General features: G+C 27.9%; 3 protein-coding genes across 3 annotated transcripts; 1 reads left to right on the forward strand and 2 right to left on the reverse strand.

Moving 5' to 3' along the window:
* Positions 1-3,945: 3,945 nt before the first annotated feature.
* Positions 3,946-6,863, reverse strand: LOC112683343 (proteasome subunit alpha type-2). The gene is made up of 6 exons (XM_025554351.1): positions 6,675-6,863; positions 6,457-6,533; positions 5,813-5,923; positions 5,445-5,586; positions 4,423-4,578; positions 3,946-4,303 (listed from the first exon to the last, which is right to left on the reverse strand). Exons 1-6 carry the CDS (start codon positions 6,713-6,715, stop codon positions 4,111-4,113), a joined length of 720 nt encoding a protein of 239 aa, XP_025410136.1. The 5' UTR covers positions 6,716-6,863; the 3' UTR covers positions 3,946-4,110.
* An 88-nt stretch (positions 6,864-6,951) lies between these two features.
* Positions 6,952-9,833, forward strand: LOC112683334 (beta-sarcoglycan). Its single transcript, XM_025554342.1, has 4 exons — positions 6,952-7,131; positions 8,028-8,320; positions 8,392-8,910; positions 9,752-9,833. The coding sequence occupies exons 1-3, from the start codon at positions 7,031-7,033 to the stop codon at positions 8,904-8,906; spliced, it is 909 nt and encodes a 302-aa protein (XP_025410127.1). The 5' UTR covers positions 6,952-7,030; the 3' UTR covers positions 8,907-8,910; positions 9,752-9,833.
* A 371-nt stretch (positions 9,834-10,204) lies between these two features.
* Positions 10,205-12,307, reverse strand: LOC112683328 (interleukin enhancer-binding factor 2 homolog). Its single transcript, XM_025554328.1, has 7 exons — positions 11,931-12,307; positions 11,697-11,825; positions 11,445-11,625; positions 11,211-11,373; positions 10,908-11,028; positions 10,588-10,840; positions 10,205-10,513 (listed from the first exon to the last, which is right to left on the reverse strand). Exons 1-7 carry the CDS (start codon positions 12,111-12,113, stop codon positions 10,377-10,379), a joined length of 1,167 nt encoding a protein of 388 aa, XP_025410113.1. The 5' UTR covers positions 12,114-12,307; the 3' UTR covers positions 10,205-10,376.
* Positions 12,308-24,746: the final 12,439 nt, after the last annotated feature.

Raw genomic sequence — 24,746 nt, forward strand, 5'->3', positions numbered from 1 at the left:
GGTTTAATCGGGATCGCGTCGAATCGTCGTGACTAAAAAATTAGACGATAATAAATGATGTATAAGTTGAGCATAATATATCATGTTTTTTAAGTTAATTACGGGTTTTTGTATGAAAAAGGCGCTAGTTGGCATTTTGACTTCGGGCGTCATTTAACCTTACGCTGGCTCTGGTATCTTCTGTTATATTTGTTAAAAATATTATATTTATTTTTATACGATTTTTCTTGTTATATTATTACAACGCGTTTGGAGCATATGTGATTTAATTGTTATTTTTATATTTATCATATTTATTATTACTTTTTTTGTTAATATTATTGTGGCGCTTTTGGCCCTTTTATCCCGGCATTTGTTATAATTTCATTAATTATCCTTGTTAAGTGTTCTTTTTTATTGCAAACGACGCGAGTACGTCACACAATCGAATCAGTGATGGTTTGACTGCGAAGCGTAAGTACGAAATATGACAATCAGTACAGTAGTTGTAGTGAACCATTAACTTCACCATACATGGTTAAAACGGCAAATGCTGTTTCACTAAATCTATTGCCTGAAAAATCAAAAGAAAGATATATAATGGCTTATGAAAAACTTTTAAAATTAAGAAAAATAAATAAAACCAAATCATTGTCGGAAAATTTTCTTACTAATTGTAATAAATTATCTACAGAAATTAAACCGTTAACTCTATGGTCTATTTATTTAATGCTTAGAAGCGTGAAAAATATGAAACATTGGTTGGTACTTATTTAAAATTACAAGTTTTTTAAAGAGAAAATCGAGTGGATTAAAAGTAAAAATTTCAAAGTTTTGATTTCAACCGATATAAAAAATTCATTGATGAAGCTTTTGATATTCAATATTTAGTAAAAAGGTAGGTGAGATAAGATTGTTTTGTAATATTGGCTATTCATTCTCCGTTCATTTAATAAGATATATGTAATATTCATTAGTGAAATATATATTACACATTAAACTTCTTTACTCAAAAACAAATTGTTCACGATCGTTTAATATTAAAGGGGATTTCTGTGATATTTTTAAGAAATACCTACATGGATTTATGTCCCACAAATGTAACATCAGATAGATTTTTTTTTACTTATAAAAACGGTTAATGCACCAAGCAGATTAATGGAAAAAATAAAATTGGAAATATGCCAAATGAAATTGCAATATATTTAAATTTACTATATTTCCGAGCTTATACAGGTCGTTTTTTCGGCCAAACTTCAGCAACATTACTTACCATTTCTGTTGGTGATGTTGCAACTAATAATGGGAATAATCAAATAGAATCATCGAAATAATGGTTACAGACATATTTACCAAATGCAAATCAATTATATTCGAAAAATTGCGTGTTTTACTCATTTCCCATTTGGGTACTAAATTAAGAAGTCGACTGTCTATTAGTATTGTATTTTATTTGTTAAAAATAATAAAATTACTAAATTTAACTGAAACTACAGGTACCTATTTGGTAAAGGGCACAGGTCTTATCATTTTTGAGAGGGAATACCGGGATTTTCCAGGTATCCCGGTGGGCTAGTACGCGTCTGTATGAGCTCAATTTTTAAGGTATCGATATCACGAAAACTGTTTTATAAAGATTACATATATAGAAATATATAATATACCAAAAATAAAGTTTATAAGGTTCACGTAATAATGATTGTCATAAACTGGGGAAGAGCCAGTGTTTCCTAACTTTTAATAAACCCTGAACGTGTATTTTAAAGAGAATATTATCTGATATTTGAGTACAAAATAGTAAATAAAAATTTACGATTTACCGATTTTAGCATTTGATTATCGGACAAAAAATTACCAACTTTTTAAAATTTCTTAGAGTATAAGCATTTGCCATTTGCCCCTCTGATTTGAATAAAAAAACCTTTTATTTCACTTTTAAGCATATGCAATTTTGATAAAGCAATTATTTTAAGAGTAATATGGTGGATAAGCTTCTATCAATCTTTTTATTGTAAAATTATAAAATAAACATTTTAGTTAGTACGGTATATTTTTATTTTTGATATTATGTATTCAATATTAAAATACCTAATTAAAATAAAACATATTAATTAATTATTATACTCAATAAACTAAATTGAAAATATTAGTCAAACATCGAACTCAATATACATAGTGAACTATTATTTATATTATTCTTTCAAATAATAATAATAATATAATTCATACGTTTATTTTTCTATACTGGATGGTTTTTAATCTCTAGCCACTGCCCACCCTCTCGATAAACTAAACGAGGTTATGTGCTGTATTATCAAACCAATAGGTGTAACAAGCAACGTAGAAATCAGTGTTTATTTCAAGGGTGACCGGGGTAAGATATATATCCCGAAAAAATGCGTTTATTTGTTCAGTATTTACTCCAATGGCATACCGCAAACCCCCTGAAATCGTACAATATCCGGGATGGAAGTTTTGAAAAAAACACTGGTGTTTTTTTCAAACACATGTGTTTTCACATGTAAACAACTATCAATATGTACTCTCTATCCTCCATAGTTTCGCTTTTATACATCGAAGTTATCGACTGCTAATGAAAACATTTAACGGTAGGGACTATTGAAATATTTGGGTGGCCACAAGTCCGCTCGAGTCTCCAAAATTTCATCCGTAAACACATACACCACGGTTTGCATTACCTGTTTCGTGTTCGAATCTAACAGAACTCAGAACATTCGAAAAATCAGCATTGTTTAACCGAGTGCGATTCGATCGTGCACCTATAGTAGGATAGATTGCGCCTTCAAAACATCCGATTAATTCGATGTTGAATTTTTTTCTCCGTTCAGCTGATAATCGATCGTTAGCAATAAATTACCGTATCGGTGTCAGCCGCAGCAGTGACCATGTCGGTTGATCGTTTAACTTGCAATCGGTATCACAGTTTGTATGACATTTTAACACAGATATATACAGTTTATATCTGTGCATTTTAACGATTATTCAGACGCGGGGAGGGGGATGGAAAAATGTTCAAAATCAAAAGTACCAGTGAGAGACTGACCGTATCTCGTGCTATCACAACCATAGACATATTATTTTTTATATCTTACAAATAGAAGCAGTTCTAAAAATTCAACAAGATGTAATCCCGCGTCTCGCACGTGAAATCGTATGTTCAATAACATTTTACCTACTCGCTAGTAATCGAATCAACAATGACCAATGTAGTTACAGCATGAAAATAATTAAATTACTTATGACCCCAATCCCAGATTTTTATTCGATTCTTACGTATTTATATTATAATGGCAATAAAGATGGGTAAGTTTTCAATAAATAGAATTTAAAAAAAAAATATGCTGAATACAATTTTAGTAAGGCGTGTATTCTCTGTACTCTTGCCAAATAATTATTTTATTTAAGTCATTAAAATACAGTTAAACGTGTTGCTCCCGTGCTCAAATGTTGAAGTTATGCCACTGAAATGTAGTCATTATCGGTTAAATATTCAGATCTAATAATGCAAAGGAACTATGCTATTAAGAAAATCAAGCCCTATTGATAAATCACTGATTTTTATTTTTAATTGTCTTTGTTCATTTAATAACAATGAAAATAAATTAGGTTTAAATATTAGTTGAAAACTCCTTGTTTTCAATGTGCAAAACATAAAATGTGTTAGTTAAAAACAATATATTTGGATTATCAATACAACAGCTAATTTGTTTATTTGTCTATCAATTAGGTGATGATGTATATATACAGACAAATATATAATGAGTTGTCATACATGTTTTCAAAAAGCAAAAAGAAAAAAAGTTTGAAAATTTTCTTTTAATATATGTTTAAAACCATGACAAAATAATCCTGTTTAGAAAATTAGTTTCTGTTTTATTATATATTAGCAGTGTCATGAAATAATTAGAAATTAATACAAAAGGAAAAAAAAATTAAAAACAGAACTTAAAAAATACCGTATGCCTTTACTTTGAAAAATCAATTATTTCATTGATAAACAGATAATGTATAAAATTCTATGAAATAACAGTACTTTCTCGTGATATTCAAGTGTTATTAATACAAATACATCAAATATGTATAAGGTATTCATTTGAAATTATCATTCAATTAATTAGGTATATTGGCTAAATAATCAGCCACTTGTTGTTGATCGAGTTTTTCAAAAATGATTTCATTATTTCTATTCTTACGGCAAACGCCAACTTCAATATTATCAGCAGTCATTTGTCCTTCAAATCCTTCTTTTAATGCCAAAATTGCTGTATGAATCGCATCTTCCAACTCCAAGTCTTCTTTATACCTATATTCAAATTACTTTAGTTGTAACTTGTGATATTTAATCTTATGGTCAAACATATACATATTTATGTAAACAAAGCTTATGGTAAATACAAAATTAATAATTTTTTTCATATTTACCGCTTTTCTAAAAACAATTTGCTATTCACGTAATTTTTTCCCAGTGCTGTTGCCTTCCAGGCAAAGTATGCACCAGATGGATCACATTGATACAGTTTGGGACCAGTTCTATCCCACCCACATACCAACAATGATACACCAAAAGGTCTCACACCACTGAAAAACAAAATGTTTTATATTTTAACATAATTAATATTATTATTATATAAAATTTAACAATAAAATATTCAAAGTAAAATTTTTGGTTTATATTACTTAATTGATAAATTTCTAAAAAAATATTTTTTCAGATAAAACAGTTATCAATCATATTTTTATATTTTAAAATATGTTGATAATTCAAATATAAAATGATTTCTAACTAAAGGTTTTATTTTAAAGATTATCTCATTAATTTAATATTTATTTAACAATGATAAAGTCCAAATGGTATAAATCATATTGGTAATCTATTTTACTTAATATTTAATACAATAAAAGATACAATAATTTCTATTACTAAAAATTTGTTAAAGAATATAATTTTTTTTTTATTATAGCATCTATTTTTTTTTTTTTTTTTATTGAAGAATCGTACCAAAATCAATATTTCTAAATAGAGTATGAATATAATCAACCAACTTTGAAAATATTTTTAAATCAATACTTATTTTAGAGATATGTGGAGGAACCATTTCTGGAGGGACAGACCAGTCCGACATATGATGAAGTTCCCCCTTCCATAGTACCAACTGAGTTTTAAGTTGATAGTGGTGAGTCAACCTGAGGCATTTCACCACTTCCACTATTTTTAGTCGGCTAGTGGTGAGCCGTGATAAATTAATTAGTAATAATTTATTTGGTTCATATAGTTTAAAAGATCTAGATACTTTAAAAAATTAAATATTATGTTTAAATGTTCAAATGCAAGGTTTAACCTTGGATAAGAAGTAAACATTTTTGAAAAATAGTTTCCAGAGATACAAGCTTTGTCAATGTCTGAGTAGTAAGTTAGATAAAATTGATAACTTTTAAATAATTACCCTGATTGTGTATATTCTTGCATAACACTAGCAACTTCTTGTACTAATATTGCTGTAGGTATTTCTTCTTCAAATTTCAATTGGTATTGGGCAGCTTCTTTTCTTGCTTTTCTTACAAGTAGTCTATAATCAGGACCCATACCTTAAAGAAACAAAAATAAAATAAGTAGTTAAATGCATACATTTATCTTAGCAAAATAAATTAAGTAGAATTTCTGAGTAGGCAATAAAATATAATGACATGATAAACCTTATTGATTTATAGCATGTCTTAATAGTTTTTAATTCATAATACTTTGTCTATATATAAAAAACAAGTATAAATAATGTAGTTTTTCGATAAATTATTTAATTAAAATCATATTTACCACTATAAACCATTCCAATGTTAGGTGTTATTTTTTGTACTTTTTCCACTGTTGTTTCATATAAAAGAGACTTACGCTTATTTTCTGTGGCAACCACAACACCATTTGAAGCTAAAACATAATACATATAGAATTAATACAACATTAAGTAAATATTAGAAAAATACTATTACAATAAATGCATATCATGAATCTTTAAATACTTAACAAAATTTCTTTATTAAAATAAATAAGTAATAAATAATAAAAGCTCTAAGTAATTAATGTTTTTAAAAAAGAACATTAAAACTAATACATACTATACAAATAATATAATAAACTATGATCAACATTAAATTAATTTTGATAAAAATAACTAATGAAATTATAAAATAGTTAGCTTTTTATGAAATTATAAAATTAAATAATTTAATTTTGTGGTGAGGAATATAAGGGATACAATATGTCCATATGTACCATACATAGAAAGCAAGATTACTTCTAAGCAGAGTAGACATTTTAATGTAATATTAGAATGGATTTTTTTCAATTACTTAGTTAAGATAAGTAATCCAAATTCATCAAAAGAAGCACAAGCTATATTCACCTACTAAAATACTAGATTTAGGAGACATTGTCGTTAAATCTTTCACCACTACACAAACCTTTGATACCGACTGATGCTGCACCAGCCGACACTGCTGCTAACGCATATTCAATCTGGACGAGTTTACCCGATGGGCTGTAAAAGTAAAATAAACGAGTACATTATATTAGAAACAGACTCACATAACATCAAATAATAGATCCGTGCTGACTTGAAAAACCATACACAAAAAAAAAAAATGTCGTAACAATGGATCTGCGTAAAATTAGTTTTTACCTGAAAGTGGTCAACGAGAAACTATATCTTTCTGTTGCCATATTGATGGACAAATGAATTGAATCGAAATAAAAGAACGGATTTGGACTTAAATGGAAAAATTCAAGAATCGAAGATCGTAGTATAGTATAATAGGATTACTAAGCGGAAAATTTAAAGTTCAAACTATAAACGCGTTTGTACCAATTTATACGTTTGAGGTTAGTAAATACACGTACGTGACGTCATATATCCACAATAACAATCGATAAGAATCATTTGGGTGATAGCAGTATGATAATAATTACTGTACATTTTGTATCATTATTAGCACTTGATTTTAGTTATTTTATTTTTTTTTGTTTTTTTTTTTTAAAATGATGAAAAATTTGAAAAGTGTGGCTTCACAAAATCTTTTACTACCAACTCGACTGATTAAACAATCTAAAAAACCAAACAGGACAGAAGAAAACGACTGGTGAGTTTTGGACATGTTTTCTGAATCATGGCTAAAAGTTAAAATAGGTTAATGTTATTCCAAAAAACTAAATCATTCTGAATAGTTTCTTACAAGTTTATATTGATTTTATTTTTATTATTATTAGTAGGTATTTAAATATTTACATTAAATCTTTATAACATATTAGAATATCTTGACATTTTAAATTTTAATTGTTATCGTTGGAGTACAATCTCAATTTCAAGTTAGAACTACTTACATGTTATTTAAATTTATAGTTTTTGGTAGATTTCAATAAATAATTGTATTCTCTAATCTTAATAGCTAAATATTAATTTCTTATTATTACAAAAGTTAAAACTTTATTACATTTCCCCCTTTTCATATTAGTATGCATCTAGTTTAGTATCTAGATTTTAAACAATTAAAATTTTATATACATTCTTAAATTTTTATCTATGTAAATTGAAATACTTCTTAAAAACAATATTCTATGGAGTGTAACATTTAAAAAAATATATTAAATTAAATATACTAAATATTAAACGTTATGTGTGAATATAATTAATCAAAAGGTTATTTTTTTTTAAAGTTACTTTTCTTCTAAATTCTTTTTATTTCAACTTTAAATAACTGAAGTAAGTTAATAATTTAATCATAAAACAATCAATATTTTTAATTGTTTTTTTTTAAATTAATAGTTCATATATGTGTATGAGACTAACCAGTTATAAAATATTTTATTTACTATATTTTAAAAATATGAATATAGTTTCTATAACTAAACTAAATTCCAACCCAGTACTTTGAATACTTTTGAAAATAATTATTGGTTTATCAATGGAAGTCCTGGTGTATTACTTTAAATATCTTACACAAATGTAAATTAATAAATTTGAAATGTTATTTTTTAGGTTGTTAGTTGTAACAAATTGGTATTTTTGGATTTATACATGGACTTTAATGGTAGTCGCTCTAGTAGGTTTGGGTGCTACTATTATGTTAATGATTGTTTTACGGTTCACTACTAAAATGGAGAGCATAGAATTTCTAACTGACAGTGACCTGACTAAACTTATGGGCAATATAGATTTAGATGAAATATACAAATCTGATGGAATAATGGAAGGTTTTAAAGATATACCATTAGAAATAGCAAGTGATAATGAGAACATATTTATGCATGTTATCAATCCAGAAGATAAAAGTAAGTTTTCTGATTTCTATAGAATAATGGCTATGTTAATGTATTCTAACAATTGTCATTTCTTCTTTTAGGTCTAGAATCCGCAATTCAACTGGGGTTTAGTAAAACACAAGTAAAAAACATTGAATCATTTACAGTGGGCAATCCAGAAAATCCCATTTTCACTACCTCATTTCCAAACTTTGGACTTCCAGAAGGTGTGCGTCACTTGGATGTAGCCACTGTATATACCAATCGGATAGTTAGTCCATTAAATGAATCTTTAACGTTAAAGTCTTCTAATTATACACGGCTAAAAGGTAATGAAGGAACTATTATTGATGGATCAAAAATGAAATGGTCGGCCGAAGGAGATATATTTCTCAGATCAGTGAATGGCACGGTGGTATTAAGTTCTGCGGGTATTTATTTAGATGTTCAGAATTTGCCAGTAGTACTATCTAACAAATTTGCTGCTCATCAATATAAGCTGTGTATTTGTATGCCCAGTGGAATGATTTTTAGAGTCCCTGTATCTACAAGTTATAATTCTCATATGGCTTGCAGTATGGTTGATCTAGAAGAAGGCAACCATCCATGTGAATAAAAAGGTACATTTTATTAAAATTTAATTTAATAAGTATTTTGTTTATTATATAATGTTAAGTAATATAAATATTAATCGGGTTATTTATATATTAATGTATAGAAAAACATATTTAAAACTAATACTTTTTTCAATACATTTTTTATAATACTTATTCATTTAACTATAAAAATGTTAACACCTCAACAAGAGATTCAACTAATTATTTTTTTATGGTATAAAAAATATGTTTTACCTAGCCTAAATGATTTAAAATATTATCAAATATGTGTTTAAATATTTCAATATTGTTTACGCATTTTTTTTATTGTTACCTATATCCCTTTTTTATGAAATTAAGATTATTAGATTATTAAACTTATTAATAAAATTAACATTTTGACTTAATTTACTCAATTCTAAATAAAATATACTTACCGATACTGATATAGAGTATTGGTGTATATTTAAAATTGATTGTATTAAATATTCAATTAAAAAAATAACATCATTATTCCATTTTATATATTATTTCCTAAAAATTAAATTATTGTTGCCACTACTATTTGACACTAGTGATTCACTGTATATTATTTGCGTACTTATATCTTCAATAAAAAAATGTTTCATCTTCTTCAATAAGTTACTGCTTTTTACAGTGGTCATCACAGTTAATTGCTGAATTTGTTAATATTGTATATCTATATTTCCACTGATTCATGTAGTACTTAAGAATTTTTTTTTTGTTGTGTATGAGCATATTGGCCTCTACTGCATGACTAGCGAGTACAATATTTTAATTAATAATTGATAAATTAACAACATTATTATCATATTACTAATTGGATCATTATTATTTGTTTCAGATGAGTTTGTTTTGAATTTATCAATGAAAAACCAATTGCTACAAATTTACTTACAATGAATATCAACTATAATAACAAAAAAGAAAACATTCAACACTTGTCTATTTGTATAAAATTATATTTAATACACAGATAGGCGGACGCAGGTGTAATATTGATGTTAGTATAATTATATATTTCACTGTTCACTACTGTTATAATTGATTCAGTGAAATCAACACTATTAAAATTAGTCAAAAGTATTCATAGTTTATTTATAAACAATTAAGATATATATATATATATATAATTTTTTTTTATTAATACTTCTATTCACATTAATTTTTATTACTTAAAATCACTAATCTAGTCATTAAATCTAGTCACATTTGTACGTAAGTTGTGAATTTATTCACAAATTATAATATGTTATTTGTTTTTATAATACAGTGAATAAAAAATTGAGTTTTCCAATTATTGTAATGAGGAATTTATTTGATTTAAAAGTTATAAAAAAAGTTCTTATATATATATAATTAAAAATCATCACTAAAATGATTTTCAACTAGAATCAAACAAGTACACTTAAATACTTACACATAAAATACATGGAATTACAAGCTTTAAATGTTAAATTTATACTACATCATGCACTTTCCATAGCTACTTCTTCACTCTCTGCGCCCGTAGAATCCACTTCTTCTACCATTCCCTCTTGTTTGACATATGCTTTTTGTAAATCACCAAAAATAATTCCATTAATTGACTTCAGTTTTAAGATATCTATAAAAAAAAAAAAACCCATCGAAAAACTAGTCAGCATGAGCTATTAATAAATAAAAATAAACAATACATACTGTCATTTCCATTAAGTACAGCAATAAAACCACCATGAGCCATTACTCGAACTAAATGTTGGGCTGTCATACACAACAAATCTTGTTGTTCTAATGTTAATAATGTTTGGATCCTAACATTACCAGTCTCACATGGATCTATGATTCCAGCTGAGCCTGGAAGAAATAGCCCACCAGCTAAAAGTTGAATAACTCTCCTGTATGCTATTTGAATAGGTAATGTTTGCTTGTTGGTCAATAAAGAACGATGAGCCTAAAAATGTAATAATATATTTTACTGTAGATGTTTTTTTTTTATTTTAGTTGATAATTTGACTTACCAATAAATCTATCATCCATGGATTTAAACAATTTAATCCTGTAAAACGATTGCGCAGATCTTTGAGAAGCCTAACAAGCATTTTATTTGATGAATGAGATGCATTGTCATCAAACCACCGGCTTTATAAAACAATACATTAAAAAAAATATTACAATCAAACATAAAGAAGATGATACAGTAGAAAAAAAAAAGGATTAAAAACTTCTAAATTTTTATTGCACAAAAATTAATCGCTATACTGATTGTATTTACAACCAGATTAAGAAATAAATCATAACTGATATTTTTATTAAAAACTTACCTATGACGTATTGCTCCCATGTGTAGTTTCATTGCATTCGAATCTAAGTGTAGTCCAGACGTTAGCTTCTTCAAATTTGTAGATATAGTAGAAATAAGTATGCGTACGGTGCCCTGCGTTGAAATAACATCAAAACCAGTGCTGTCAGGTGCCATCAAGACATCTAAAACCATATGGACGAGTTTAACATACACATACACAAGTTATAAGACTATAGGTACATTTGAAACCAACCGTCAGCAATCTGTAATCCAGTAGGATAATTTTCTCTAAAATCAGCAATAATTCTCTGTGACAGAGCAACAACACTTTCTTTGGTAGGCAAAGTCTTAAAAATGACCACAATGTCAGCAACGGTATGACCTTTCATAATAGTTGCTTTTTTAAACGAACCTACCACTCTAACTTCTTCGATCTGAAACACCAACGCAGCGGGTTATAGTGAGCGAGTAAATGATTCAATGAACGGCACAGATATAAACTTACAGATACTTCAGTTTTTCCAGGGGAGATAATTATATTATCTAAGATCGATTGTATCTTAGTGACAAAACCCAGCAGTGCGGAATGGTCTTCGGAACTAGGTGTCAATATCTGTGCTCGTTTGAGTAAGGCCTGAGAAACGAGCACAGAGAACACAATTAATTATTGTACAACAGTGAAATCAGTTAGCTGTTAAGACAGCACATTGTAATCTAATTTAACATTGGATATACTTACTGCGTTGAATGCCGATTCCTCTGTAGTGTGTGCACCGGGCTTCACCCGTGGGAAGGCACCCTCGCAGAGGACTATGTCGAAAGGATGCCTGGGCACTCTGCGCGACATGAACGGAGGAACCATCGGTCCAGCCAATGACGGTGGAAATCTATTCATACTGATGCGTCCACTGCCACGAACCATCGGTTTCAGGAGGTCAACCGTCGAAACGGGCAGGACCAACTCAGGGAATTTAACGGGTTCCTTCGTTCGCGTACAACGGGGGAGGGTGACTCTTGTACTGTGTCGACGTTCTAAGACTTGGAAAACGAAATTGGATAAGTAAATCGATAAACAAAACGTATAAACACTGATATTCTGGGTTTTGACAGTGACGTTCAGATTAACAACATAACCTATAAACGAAAAACCGATTTCCACCAACAGATATCGCTTCCTGGAGTAAGAACAATTATTGTAGGAATAATTTGTATCTGTTTTCAGAAACTATTCAAATACCGTGCTTGGGTCAGTTCTCATTGACACCAATGCCGTAAAAATTATAGTTGTAGGCAGTTAACAGCACTCGGTTTCCGTAGCCGACACCCGCTTAGTCTAAATTATTAGAACAATTTGGGAGAATTTTTTTTTTTTCAATTTGTTCTTCACAACTTGTACTATAATATGTATCTATTGAATATTGCATAAAAATGCGTAGTTCTTAGTAATAGCATTAATTAATTAATTAATTAGCAAAAAAATAATGGAAAAATTGTGTTTTTGTGTTAATTTTGGTATTGTTCTACAGAAAATAAAAATAAAATAAAATGCCGTAAATATATTAAAAACAATGAAATAATTGTGAATTGAGAAAGTTTAAGTTTTAAAAATTTTTATTAAGTACCTATGAAAAAAATGATATAGATTTTTGAGCAAAAAATTGGAAATATTCGATAAAAATTTAAATGTTTCCAAACAAATTGCTGTGTCAGCTTTGATAATGAACCTAATGATATCATATTTTAAATTTACCCACAAAATAATATAATAAAAAATAATCCATTATAAAATTTAGTATTTTTTTAGTTTTTTGGAATGACACTTTTGGCCAGTTAAATTTTTGTTTCAGACCACTGTGAGCCGTTTAAAAAATTACATTTTTCATTTGTCCATTGGATTCGTAATCATTTTATTTTTGTTACATCAGTATTAAGCATTGAAAGATGTTATTACTGATGAAATAAATATTATTAAATATGTAAAAAAGATTATTGCTGATTTCGCAAATGCTAAAGCTGCGAAGAAAATATTACTTTTTTTTAATATTTAAATATTTTAGTCATATAATAATAATTGCTATTTTTATTTCTATTGTTGAAGACTATAGTTGTTATTTTTATATTTTATTGTTAATCATGTTTGTAGAATCATTAATCATATTCTATATATAAAGGGACGGCCTGGGAGAAAAATTCAGGCCGGGAAAATGTATTACCCAGGCCATATATTAATGTTTAGCTTGTAGGCCGTTACTATGTGGGGGGAGGTAGAAAATGGCTGAGCTTATGTTCTAACCTCCCCCTCACCAACAACACTACCAATTTATTTAATAATTATTTATTTATCTATTCTTTCAGTTTTTATTATATATATATATATAAGAGGACATAAAAAAAATAAACCTTCAATCAGTATCAATATTTTTGTGAGACTATTGTCTGTTCATGTCAATTCAATTTCGAAGGCCTAGTTACGCCAATCTCTATGACTATGTATTTTCTTTAAACAACTGAAAAAAAAGTTCAGTTAGCCATTGATTTTTATAAATAAGCAATACCTACTATATGATTGAATTTTTCATAATAAATTATATTTTATAAACAAACCAAAAATAATATACAATGTATATTATACATACATCAATTAAGCTTGTATAATTAATTTTATATTTTAAATATAAATAATAAGTTAAGACATTTTAAAGACATGTCGAAAGAAGCTTATTTTTTTATGACAATAAATCAATTATTTGATCATCAATATTTATCGAAACTTCTTTTTCAACTGAAATTTATTTTACGTACCTACGAGTAGGTAGTTAGTTAGGTAGTATTATATATGTACTATGTAGTATGTAATACGTACCAATGCACGTACATATATCGTTTAATTAATTATGTTACGTTGTATTTTAAGTGTTCTCATGTCTTATTACCACATATTTTTGATTCGTATTTAAATTTCAATTTAAAATTGTTAGACACTATTGATTATTTATCATACTAACTAAACATTGTAGTACATGCTGTTACGTTGAATTAAATTTTAAACATTTAACTATTTCTACTGACATCTAACACTAGTACTTAAGTAGGTGTTATCAAAAGTAAAGGTACCGATATTTAGTATATTTCGTTAAAAATACATTTGGATTACCTTACTATTTTGTACGCAACACAGCATAATTGATTAAACGAATACGTACATATATGTACCTATAGATACGTATTACATACTACATAGTATATAATATATTGGTATACAGGCCCGTATTTAGAGGGGCATAGGTAGGCACATGCTTGGGGGCGGCAAAATATTTTAGCAAAATTAATTTTAAAAATGATGAAAAAATAAATAAAACAATAAAAAAAAGAAAATAGTATGTTTTATTATGTTATAATTTGTAATTTAAAAAAAAAAAATTATACTTTCATTATATTATAATTTGTTAATTAAAAAAAGTATTAAACGATTTTAATTTATAAGTTATATTTTAATATTAAAGAATCTCGATTATGGACGAAATAATAAGTGTTATATTATTATTATTTATTTTTTTTAAGGGGGAGGTGGCATAAATTAATGCACACGGGCGCAAAATTTTTAAATACGGGCCTGTTGGTATATAAAATAAATTGCCGCAAATAATGTATCATATCGGTTTTGTCGCAAATTGTGTAATGTTAAATTTTTTTTGCCGCAGTTTATACATCGACCTTTGGAAAAAGGATAATTTTACCGCAGTTTACCATCCCTCCTTTAAAATCCAATAGATTCATCTAGTGAATGTTTAAAAAAAATTTTACTGGGCGAGAAAAAAAAATGTCCGCGCATATAGTCGATAAAACCAATACCAACAAACTATATTATGAACCGATAAAAAAAAAGTCACTGTTCAATAAACAAACCTTAAAAGCTCTATTAATATCATCCAAACTCGTAGCATATTAATAACTAAGTACAAATAGTACACGAATTAAATTTGTTTAATTATTATTTAATTGTAATTATTAATTTGATAATGATATAATATTGGGGCGACAACTGTCGATGCATGTTATTGATATAATATTATCAAATGATTTTTATCGCATGGTTCTTCCATTTTAGTTATTCGAATAATCAGTATAATTTATGTTTTAAACTTCAAATCACCGAACGAAATTAAAAAAGAATAACAAAACCGAGCATAATAAATTACTATTAAATAAAATTTCAAAATGTATTACAAATTTTGATTTTCGCCAAAACATATTTGTCGCCCAATAATTAAATGTATCGCCTTCTAGGCGACATTTATGGTTAAAATATGCACTGCATCCATCAATAGTATCCTATCTAAGGAGTTAAGAATTTACACGATGTGAAGTCAGTCCCCGCCTTTTTTTATGTATTCATTTTATGATAATATATATATATATATATATATATATACTTATGTATTATATTAAGAGAAGCCCATACATGTTTGTTTGCACCTGGGTCTGTGGCACTTTAGTACGGCACTGTCAGACTCACCACAAAATCTGTGTATTTGTTATTTAATATTCTTATTTTTTTTTATTTATTGATCTTTTACCACTTAGGTACCAAAGGTCATTAGTTATTTTTTTTTAATATTTGGTTTTTTTACATACCATTTTTACATTTTATTATTATTATTATTTGTGTATGTATTATAAATTATATAACTTAATTTAAATTTGGTTGTATACATTGGTTTGCTTAAGGAAATTGATTAAACTTGTATTTTGTTGGTGATTGGGTCCAAGAGCTGCGTCGAGGTTGTGTGATATCCCATGTTCGATCCTTTATTAATTATATTTTAGGCAGTCAGAGATGACGTGTTTGACAGAGAGAATGATTCCACATGTCGAGCAAATTGGGGGGTTCTCTTTAGCAATGAGAAAATCGTGAGTGAGCCTGGTGTGTCCTATTTAATATATTGTTACGATAATCAGTGGTGTATTGATAAATACATGGTTATACGCGCCTAAAAGTACGTCAGTTGAATATATCTTACAAAATGTTCTCGCTCCGCTCAAAATATCATTACGCTAAGTAATTAATAATCTTTTTTTACAAACACCCTTCGTGTATATATGTATACGTATAAGATGACCATATATTTTTCTAGTTGGAAAGGAATAAAAAAAAAAATTTTCATGAATTAATTACACTCGTTAATAAATAATTAATTTTTATTATGAACGACTTTTTTTTTTTTTTTTTATTATTTAAGAAAAATTACGCGTCTACGTAAAGAAAATGGTCGAACATTTCTGTAACAAATACTAAAACAATATATTGGACTATGAAAAATAATTTAGCAGTTTTATGTTAGTTTGTTCACTGATATTGCGGTGTTTATGAATACATTTGGTTAATATGTCCAAACTAATAATAATAGATCGTTGGCCGCCATAATTATTATCATATTTCATTAGTGTCGCATCAACAAATTAAAGTCGCTTATCACTATTTTTTACTGCTTTCTGAAAACGAGAAATTTTAGTGTTTCGAAGATTCTCCAGGGGACAATTGTACTTTTTACTTTTACTTTATTTTCTTACAGACTAATTTCATAAAAACTTATTTATTTTAACTGGCCTTGTACTTTAACCAAGCATTTTGATATCTTTGAACAGACTTAAGTCATTAAGTTTAATATGTACATTGTACAACCATAGCAGATTTGTATTCACTTTGATTGATTAATTAATCAAAACTAACAAATTTGAATTCGACTTAACAATGGTGCACACAATTTTTTTTCATTTCAATTGATATGTGAGATAAAATAGAAGTAGAAGAAAATCTTGAATGAAGTGTAGGTATTGCTAATATCAATGCCATTAAATTTTGGCAATTAGAAAAGTTTAAAATTATCACTATACCGTCTATTATTTTTTACGATATAGTAAGCTCTCCTAAAAACTGTGTAGATTTATGAATTGTATGAGAATTATTTTCAAATTGATTTTTTAATCTGACAGATTCCCTTTCAATTTGTATCAAATTTATGAGCTAATGTTAAATGTTTTCTGATTTTATTCCTCGGAACAGAAGTCTAGTTTTTTTATTATTACTAGTTGTCCCACTAATAAGACTAAGAGACCACTCTGGAGATATTTTAACGAAATTTCAACTTTTGGCAATCAGAACAGTTAATTTTACCATTGTGACAACTCAATCATATATTTCTTTTTTCGATTGCCACTGCTTAAAGGTCTAATCTTATGGCCATAGAGTTTCCTGAAATTATTTAGAAATCTTATTAAATCATAAGCAATAAAAAAAATTATAATCAAATATTTTACCAAATCGTAATTTATAGTTTTTGAAGAAAAATTTAATGTACAGAGAACAAAAACTGCAAATACAATAAAATAGTTATTTATTACAAACTCAAAATATTTTTTAAAATATTATTAATATTACTAGAAAAATCTAAAATAAATTACCGGTCAATAAACAACAATTAATACATTTAAGCTAGTTTTACTGGAGAAATAAAAAATTATGGTACTTATATTACTGTTCAAACGAAAATTCTTAAAATACGGTTTTAATGCAACTCTTCCAGCTGGCTAAATACATAATAAACTTCAATATGTTAAATTAAATATCTAATACTTAACTTACGTTTTTACTATCTGACAGATTATTAGTAATTATAACTTCATCGTCAGTTGGATTATGTTTTTGGGTCATCGGCACGTAAGAAAAATAATTTGTGATTTTTTGTGAAGTAGCAGTACGTCTATTATTGTCTATATTGATTATCGATCATGAAATAATATATTTCGTAGGCAAATCGTTAACGTTGTGACATATAAAATAGGCACTACGAATTATATAAAGTACGTAATAGATACTAGGCAGCTATATAACATTGATAGAAATATAATAAGAAACGAATAGGTCGGTCGGACAACAACACAATAAACAATTGTTAAATTATTGCTACTATCGTTTGAATTCACCCGTAGGTATTATTGACAATCGTACATAATTTTTTGACTACGGATCTATTTTGAACTATTATAATAGCCGCGCACCGCTTGCCCAATAAGTTATTGGCATTAACATGATATCTGGCGCGCCAACCGACAATGAATTCGGTGTATACAAGCGTTGGTTATAAAATAAAGTTCTATGACCAATAATATAATGTACAATCAGGGGCGGCTCAAGGGTTTGATTCTGAAGGGGGGGGGAACATAAATATCACACACATTTTCCCTATCGGAAAACCATGTACGTACAACGAACCGGTGTACTAGTGTACAACACGAAAATATAAGATAACGACTAACGAGAATTTACAATTAAATGATATCTAGTATATTAATATAATATAATGTTATAAACCTTAACAATAAAAGTGTATATTATATTAAATTCGCTTGTTTTTTTATTTTTATTTTTATTTTTGGGGGCATGGCCACTTGGCCCCCTCCCTAGAGCCGCCACAGTTTTCGATCATCTCTGCAAGTACCCGCATAGTCGGGTGAAATTCAATCGCATTTCGAGCGGGCACGAGGCTATGTTTGGACAGTGCAAAGTTAATCGTAATTTAAATATTAATTGAATGTAATCATTTCATTACTGTTTTATGGTGATATGACTGATGGTAAATCAAAAGCGCGCATACAACCGTTATGCATGCATTTTTAATTGGAGTGTACCCATAATAGGCGAATTTTCTACGCGTAAATACACATAAATCCAAAAACCAGGGAGCCGGGTGTACAACTTGTACTCGCGTTACTCTCCAGTACACCACTGGATATAAAATACGATGATATTATTATGCGCGACGATTGTTGTACAATTTATAAAATTATAATAATTATATTATATTATAATGTTATATTTATAATAATTATAATTTATTTGTTAAATAATTATTGTGTTTAATATTAATCGATTGTAATGTTTAAATACATTGTACATAGTCTTCAACAAAACGTTAACGGTTTGGTTTTAAAAATTTTTGTACATTGAGAATGAATTTTTCACGTTCACTCAAGGTATTGGGACGTGTTTCATACATAAATAATTATCTAAATTAAGATTACCTACTACTACTACTTCGTCATCGTTTGTTGTTTCTCCAACTAATATTTGGTTGAATTTTTTAATGTTTCCCCTATAAATTAACTTGCCGAAACAAATACTTCATTGATATCATTGATAATAAATCCCATAAAACTTATTTTAAGTATAACATCGACAATGCGTCGTTTTTACAAGGTCATCGAATTCGATTTGTTTCGTTGATGAGTATAGAAAACAGGAGTAAACGCATAATGGGTTCACCCCCCCCCCCACCAATCGAAATGTATTAAAAAAATATTTTAAAAAAAGGCGACCTACAAAGTGAATATTTATTTCCTAGTTTCTCATGATACTTGCAAACAAAACATACATACATATATATATATATGTATATTATATTATGAGTACATGCTATTTATCAACATTTTATGATTTACATATTTTCAAAACCTCTTCCGAAATTTTTGCTTGGATTTGCCCTTGATAGAAAACTATCAGATAAATTTATATTTTAACACATACAAATTAAACAGGAGAAAAAACAAAATTAGCATTTATAGGTAAAAGAGGTATGAAAAATGTTCACCCTTTATATGGGAAATTAAAAGAGATACGTTTGAATTTAAAAATTATTTCTCTATTATTATCCGAAAAAAAGGCATTTGCTTTTAAATCTGAACCCTACATATCATTAATTAACATATAATTAATGATGGTATGTAACAACTGTAAGACCGCAACGAGCAGGTACGAACAAGAACGAGTATGTAAACCCATGACGTGGGGACAGGTAAGTAAGTAAACAGTAGTGACAGTAAAAATATTATTTCCTCGGGCATTTCAAGGATGATGTACTAGACGTAGCTAGTACGTGCCATGTTAGATATCATTAGTAAATACAGTATAACAAGTTTGTATTAAATCATCGTTATATGTTGGAAATAAAATTAATTAAAATATTAATAACATAAAAATAGGAATAAACAATAAATATAGATATTGAAAATTTTTGATATTTAGTAAAAATATTAAGAATATAATGATATAAATACAGACAATGTTTGAAGGTAAAAACTCTTAGGTTTAGGTTCCATGTAATTATATTACTTCACTAAGAAACACCAAACAAAAATGTGATTTTATATTTTGGATTCTAAAAATCGATTAGAATTTGAAATTAATATTAGGTTTTTAATTTGAAACAACTAAAATATTTTACGTTATTATTATCTGAATATTTTTCAACTGTTTATTATCTATCGTGAATCGATCATCGATTTGCAATTGGTAAAATTATAGACATTTTTAAAACTATTGAGGGGACTAAATTGAGTTTACTTCGTTTAAATAATATCCTATTTAATGAAGTAAATTAAACTATAATTATAACATAATATTTAATACAATGTACATAATGATTAATTAGTTTACATGTTTTTACGTTGTATTTATTTCACTTTTCATCAATTGGCATGTTTTTGAAGATGACTCACTATATAGAGTTGTTAGGCGTTGTTAAACGTGTTAAGCAACCACAATAATAATGTTAACACAAGTTTGTTTTCATCAATGTCATATACGAGTGAATAAAATTATAAAATTGATATTAATACACGTGCTGTTTATTTACAAACAATTTAACTATGTAATTTGATGTTGTGAATATGAACATTTGCTATTAACTTGAAAACACCAGTGTTCTTGTGCTTATGTTTATTTTAAAATCGTTTACGCTACATGATAATAAAAATTATCTCAAAGCGAAAAAAACTGTTGTTTAAGAACAAGCGTTTGTGTGAACCATCAAAACTGATTTTGTTTGATTTTTCTCATTTCTCATTTTTCTGTTTCCTAAGTATAATTTATTTTCATTATTATTTAATGAATAAATGTATTGCACATTGTACATCAGTAGCTTAAAAATAGGACTCGGCGAACATAATATCGTGGATCTATTTCTGCTGGGACTAATGCATATTTAAGTTCAACAGTTTCATATAACACTGAAAAAGTAATACTGAAAACTATGTCATCCCATGTTTTTGTTTCTTTAACTAAATGTAAGAATAAATCATTTAAACCATCGATTACCTACAAAAATTTGTGTAATCAATGATAAGCCCTTATTTTTTTTTTTAAATTGACTCTATACTCTCCACTTAGATTTGCTTACAATATCTCGGGTGAAGTCAATTGCTAACCTATAATTATAAAACCTAGGGCTTGGAACTTGAAGTAGCATCAACTTTTCTCTGTTTAATAATACAAAATAATAAAAATCTTTGTTATCCACGTTTCTGAGTTTAAAAGTACGAAAACCAAGTATAATTCGTTAAGCATTAAGATGATGTTCATCGTAATTAATGTGTACTCCTGATTATGGTTTTCTGGTGTAGGCACGAGATAAGTTTTTAAATATTGTAGGTACGAATTTCGTTTTTTAGTTTTCAATTTTTTTTTATAACGCCTTTTCGCGGAATTAATTGCATATTAAAATGCCGTCGAGCAGTTATTCTTTCAAATGTATTCCGCATTATACATCATTGTAGTAGTTCGCATTACTTATGACCATATATATATATATATGATATTTATCGGTAGGTGGATTATAACACCTCGGCGCATTTCGATTTATTAGATTACTATACATTATTATATTACTGTAGTCTTTTATTTATTTTTTTATCATTTTTTTTTACGTCGCAATGATAAGTCAGTACTTATAGGTATATTGCTATGCGCAAATATTATTCCTGGTAATCCGTTTACGTACATTTTTATGTTTATGGTATATATATATATATAATATAAATAATATATATAATATACACATACACACAGTGGACGTGGGTTTAATATTAATTGTAGGCAATGCGGCACATACGTACGTGGTAGGCGAATTTATTTACACCGTGTATAATGTATGGTCAATATTGGTCGTGTTTTTCGTTTTAGCAAAAAAGAAAAACTGACCAAAATTATCGTCGGTCGCGCTGTCAAGCATCGACTATATTGTGTTTGATCCTCGGACCGGACACTGGGGGCGAGCTGTGTACGAAGAAGAGCCGGTAAAACGAATATTGAACTTTGTGTAGGTCGCACTATTGTTGTGTTACAGCAGTACGTGCACTGTTCGTGTAATTCTGAAAGAAATCATGAGCCGTCGTGTTAGAAAAACGGTACTGAGGAGCGTGAAACGTGTCATGTAATATAAGGAAATTGTATTCGTTTGTATTCAAATTACAAGTCTTGAAACTAAAAATTATGCTCTTATTTTATAAAAATCAAATTTCTTAATGAAAATGCACTTGCTTCCCAAAGTAAATGGGAATCAAGGTGGTGGTTTGAAATTATAATGAGAGTTATCGTGGAGTATAAAAATAAACTTTTATCTAACTTCAGATCTCGGCAATAAAATCTCGAATCTTATTAAATTATTCAATTTAATTACCACTGAAAAAAATATAAAAATATATAAATAAATACTTTGGCTTGTAAAAATAATTATATAGAATTATATGTAATTATGTATTTAAAGTTGAACTTTTTTATGTGATAAAAATATAATTGTCTGTTCTAATCTTATAAAAGTTTGGTATTAATGTGTTTACGTATACTATAAGATATAGTTTATAATAAATTATAATAAAGTTGTCACATGTTAAAATCATAAAATTTAACAGTGCTTAGGTCATCATATCAATGTCTAACTAATGAAAACCTTTTTTTGGGCTTCAACGTTTTCCAAAGTTTTTCCTTTGACTACCGGGAAAGTCATGAAATGACTGCTGTAAAACGCATCGAATTCCGATTGAACAAGATACTGCTCGGGAACTTCTTGCGAGCAATTTCCTTATCTAAAAAAATGTTTATGGAAAACCAGTCCCTTTGTTTTGGATAAATAGGATTTAAATCGGAAAGCCTTTTTTGTTGGAATATTTTATGTTTATGACCGGTTGGCGGAAAGATATTTGATAATTTTGCGTGTAATTTTTATTATTATTTCAATCGGGGTCAGTAGAAAATGCAATTATTTGTCGATAAACACCATTCTGTACGCAAACAAGTGGCCAAAATCGCCAAATGTATATATGGATTAAATCTTCGTTATTGGTAATATGTAATATTTCGTTGGAAACGAATGAGTTAACCTATAAGAATATTCTTTTACTTCATTGTTGAACTCATTTTGGTATTATTTTTATTGTTATTATTATTTTTCATGTCAGTACATAAGTGTTATTTACAATCGTGTGCTAATTTCGTTTGGCAGCCGGCTATAAGCCAACGTCCTTTTTTAGTAGAACGGACACAAATAGCGGACGTTTAAAACGTTTCGTTTTTAATTGTATTACATTTATAACTTGCCTAACGATTAATTCTAAAATTGTTTTTAGCTCGGTCTTCGCCAATCAATAATCGCGCAATAGCCAATAGGACTCGTAAAACGATTTAGTTCTATTAATTTTGTTAATAGAAATCTTAATAGCCATCAAGGAGATGTTATTTAGGAATTATTGTGTATCTTCTCGTGTGCACAGCGGCGTAAATGGATGAACTCAAGGAACGCGACTGCACACGAAGTCCTAAATATAATAGTTGTTTGTTTTTTTTTTTTTTTTTTTTTTTAATGTTATAAACAAAAATATTTTTGCGCTGAAAATTGGAATGAATAATAATCAATAATAATATTGTAGTAAAACTTAATGACTGTTATACACATATACAACAATGTATCCATGTACTCATATATTTCCTCGTTTAATAAAAAAAAAAAGAAAACCACTTATAAAATTAAGATATTAAGAATGTATACATAGTTTTATTCATTTACATTGGTACCGAATAGGAGAGGGGGTCATTTAAGTTTTTCGCATTGCGGTCGAATTTTTATGTTTAATATACGCCACTGCCGGTGTAGCAGATTAAATGGCTTTAATTACTGTCGTATCTTTATCGCACGTGTTTAATTATTTTATATATTATGTTAATGTATTAGGTAATTATGGAAAATGTAAAAGCGATTATACCAATTTGGAAAACCCATAATTATTATTCCGAAACAGCCTGGAACAGTAGTACGCACTAAGGGTAGACTTATTTTTTTTTATCATACATCTACTTTAGATATGTTCATAATATGGTTTTAAATTCAAATTTAAATCCAAAAAAAATTCGGGCAAGAACCACAAACCGTTCTAGGGTAGTTATAAATTATACTGTATAATTTAATTATAATTATTTTAATCATCACCATAATGTTGCATAGGTTTTCTGATTATCGAGGGTTTTTTTTTTTTTTTTATTAAAGAGAAATTTATAATCTGTACAATAACATAACAATTATAACATTAAATAATAATAAAAAGTAAATAAAAAATTTGAATTCCAATGGCTAATCTGTTGGAGTCATTGGGATGCATGGTAATAGTATATGTTCACCTTTAAATTTTTCGTTTAAAATTATGGCTTCGATTATGTTGTTATATAGTT

This window comes from Sipha flava, unplaced genomic scaffold, assembly GCF_003268045.1.
Source record: "Sipha flava isolate LNK unplaced genomic scaffold, YSA_version1 104_pilon_pilon, whole genome shotgun sequence".
NCBI lineage: Eukaryota > Metazoa > Arthropoda > Insecta > Hemiptera > Aphididae > Sipha > Sipha flava.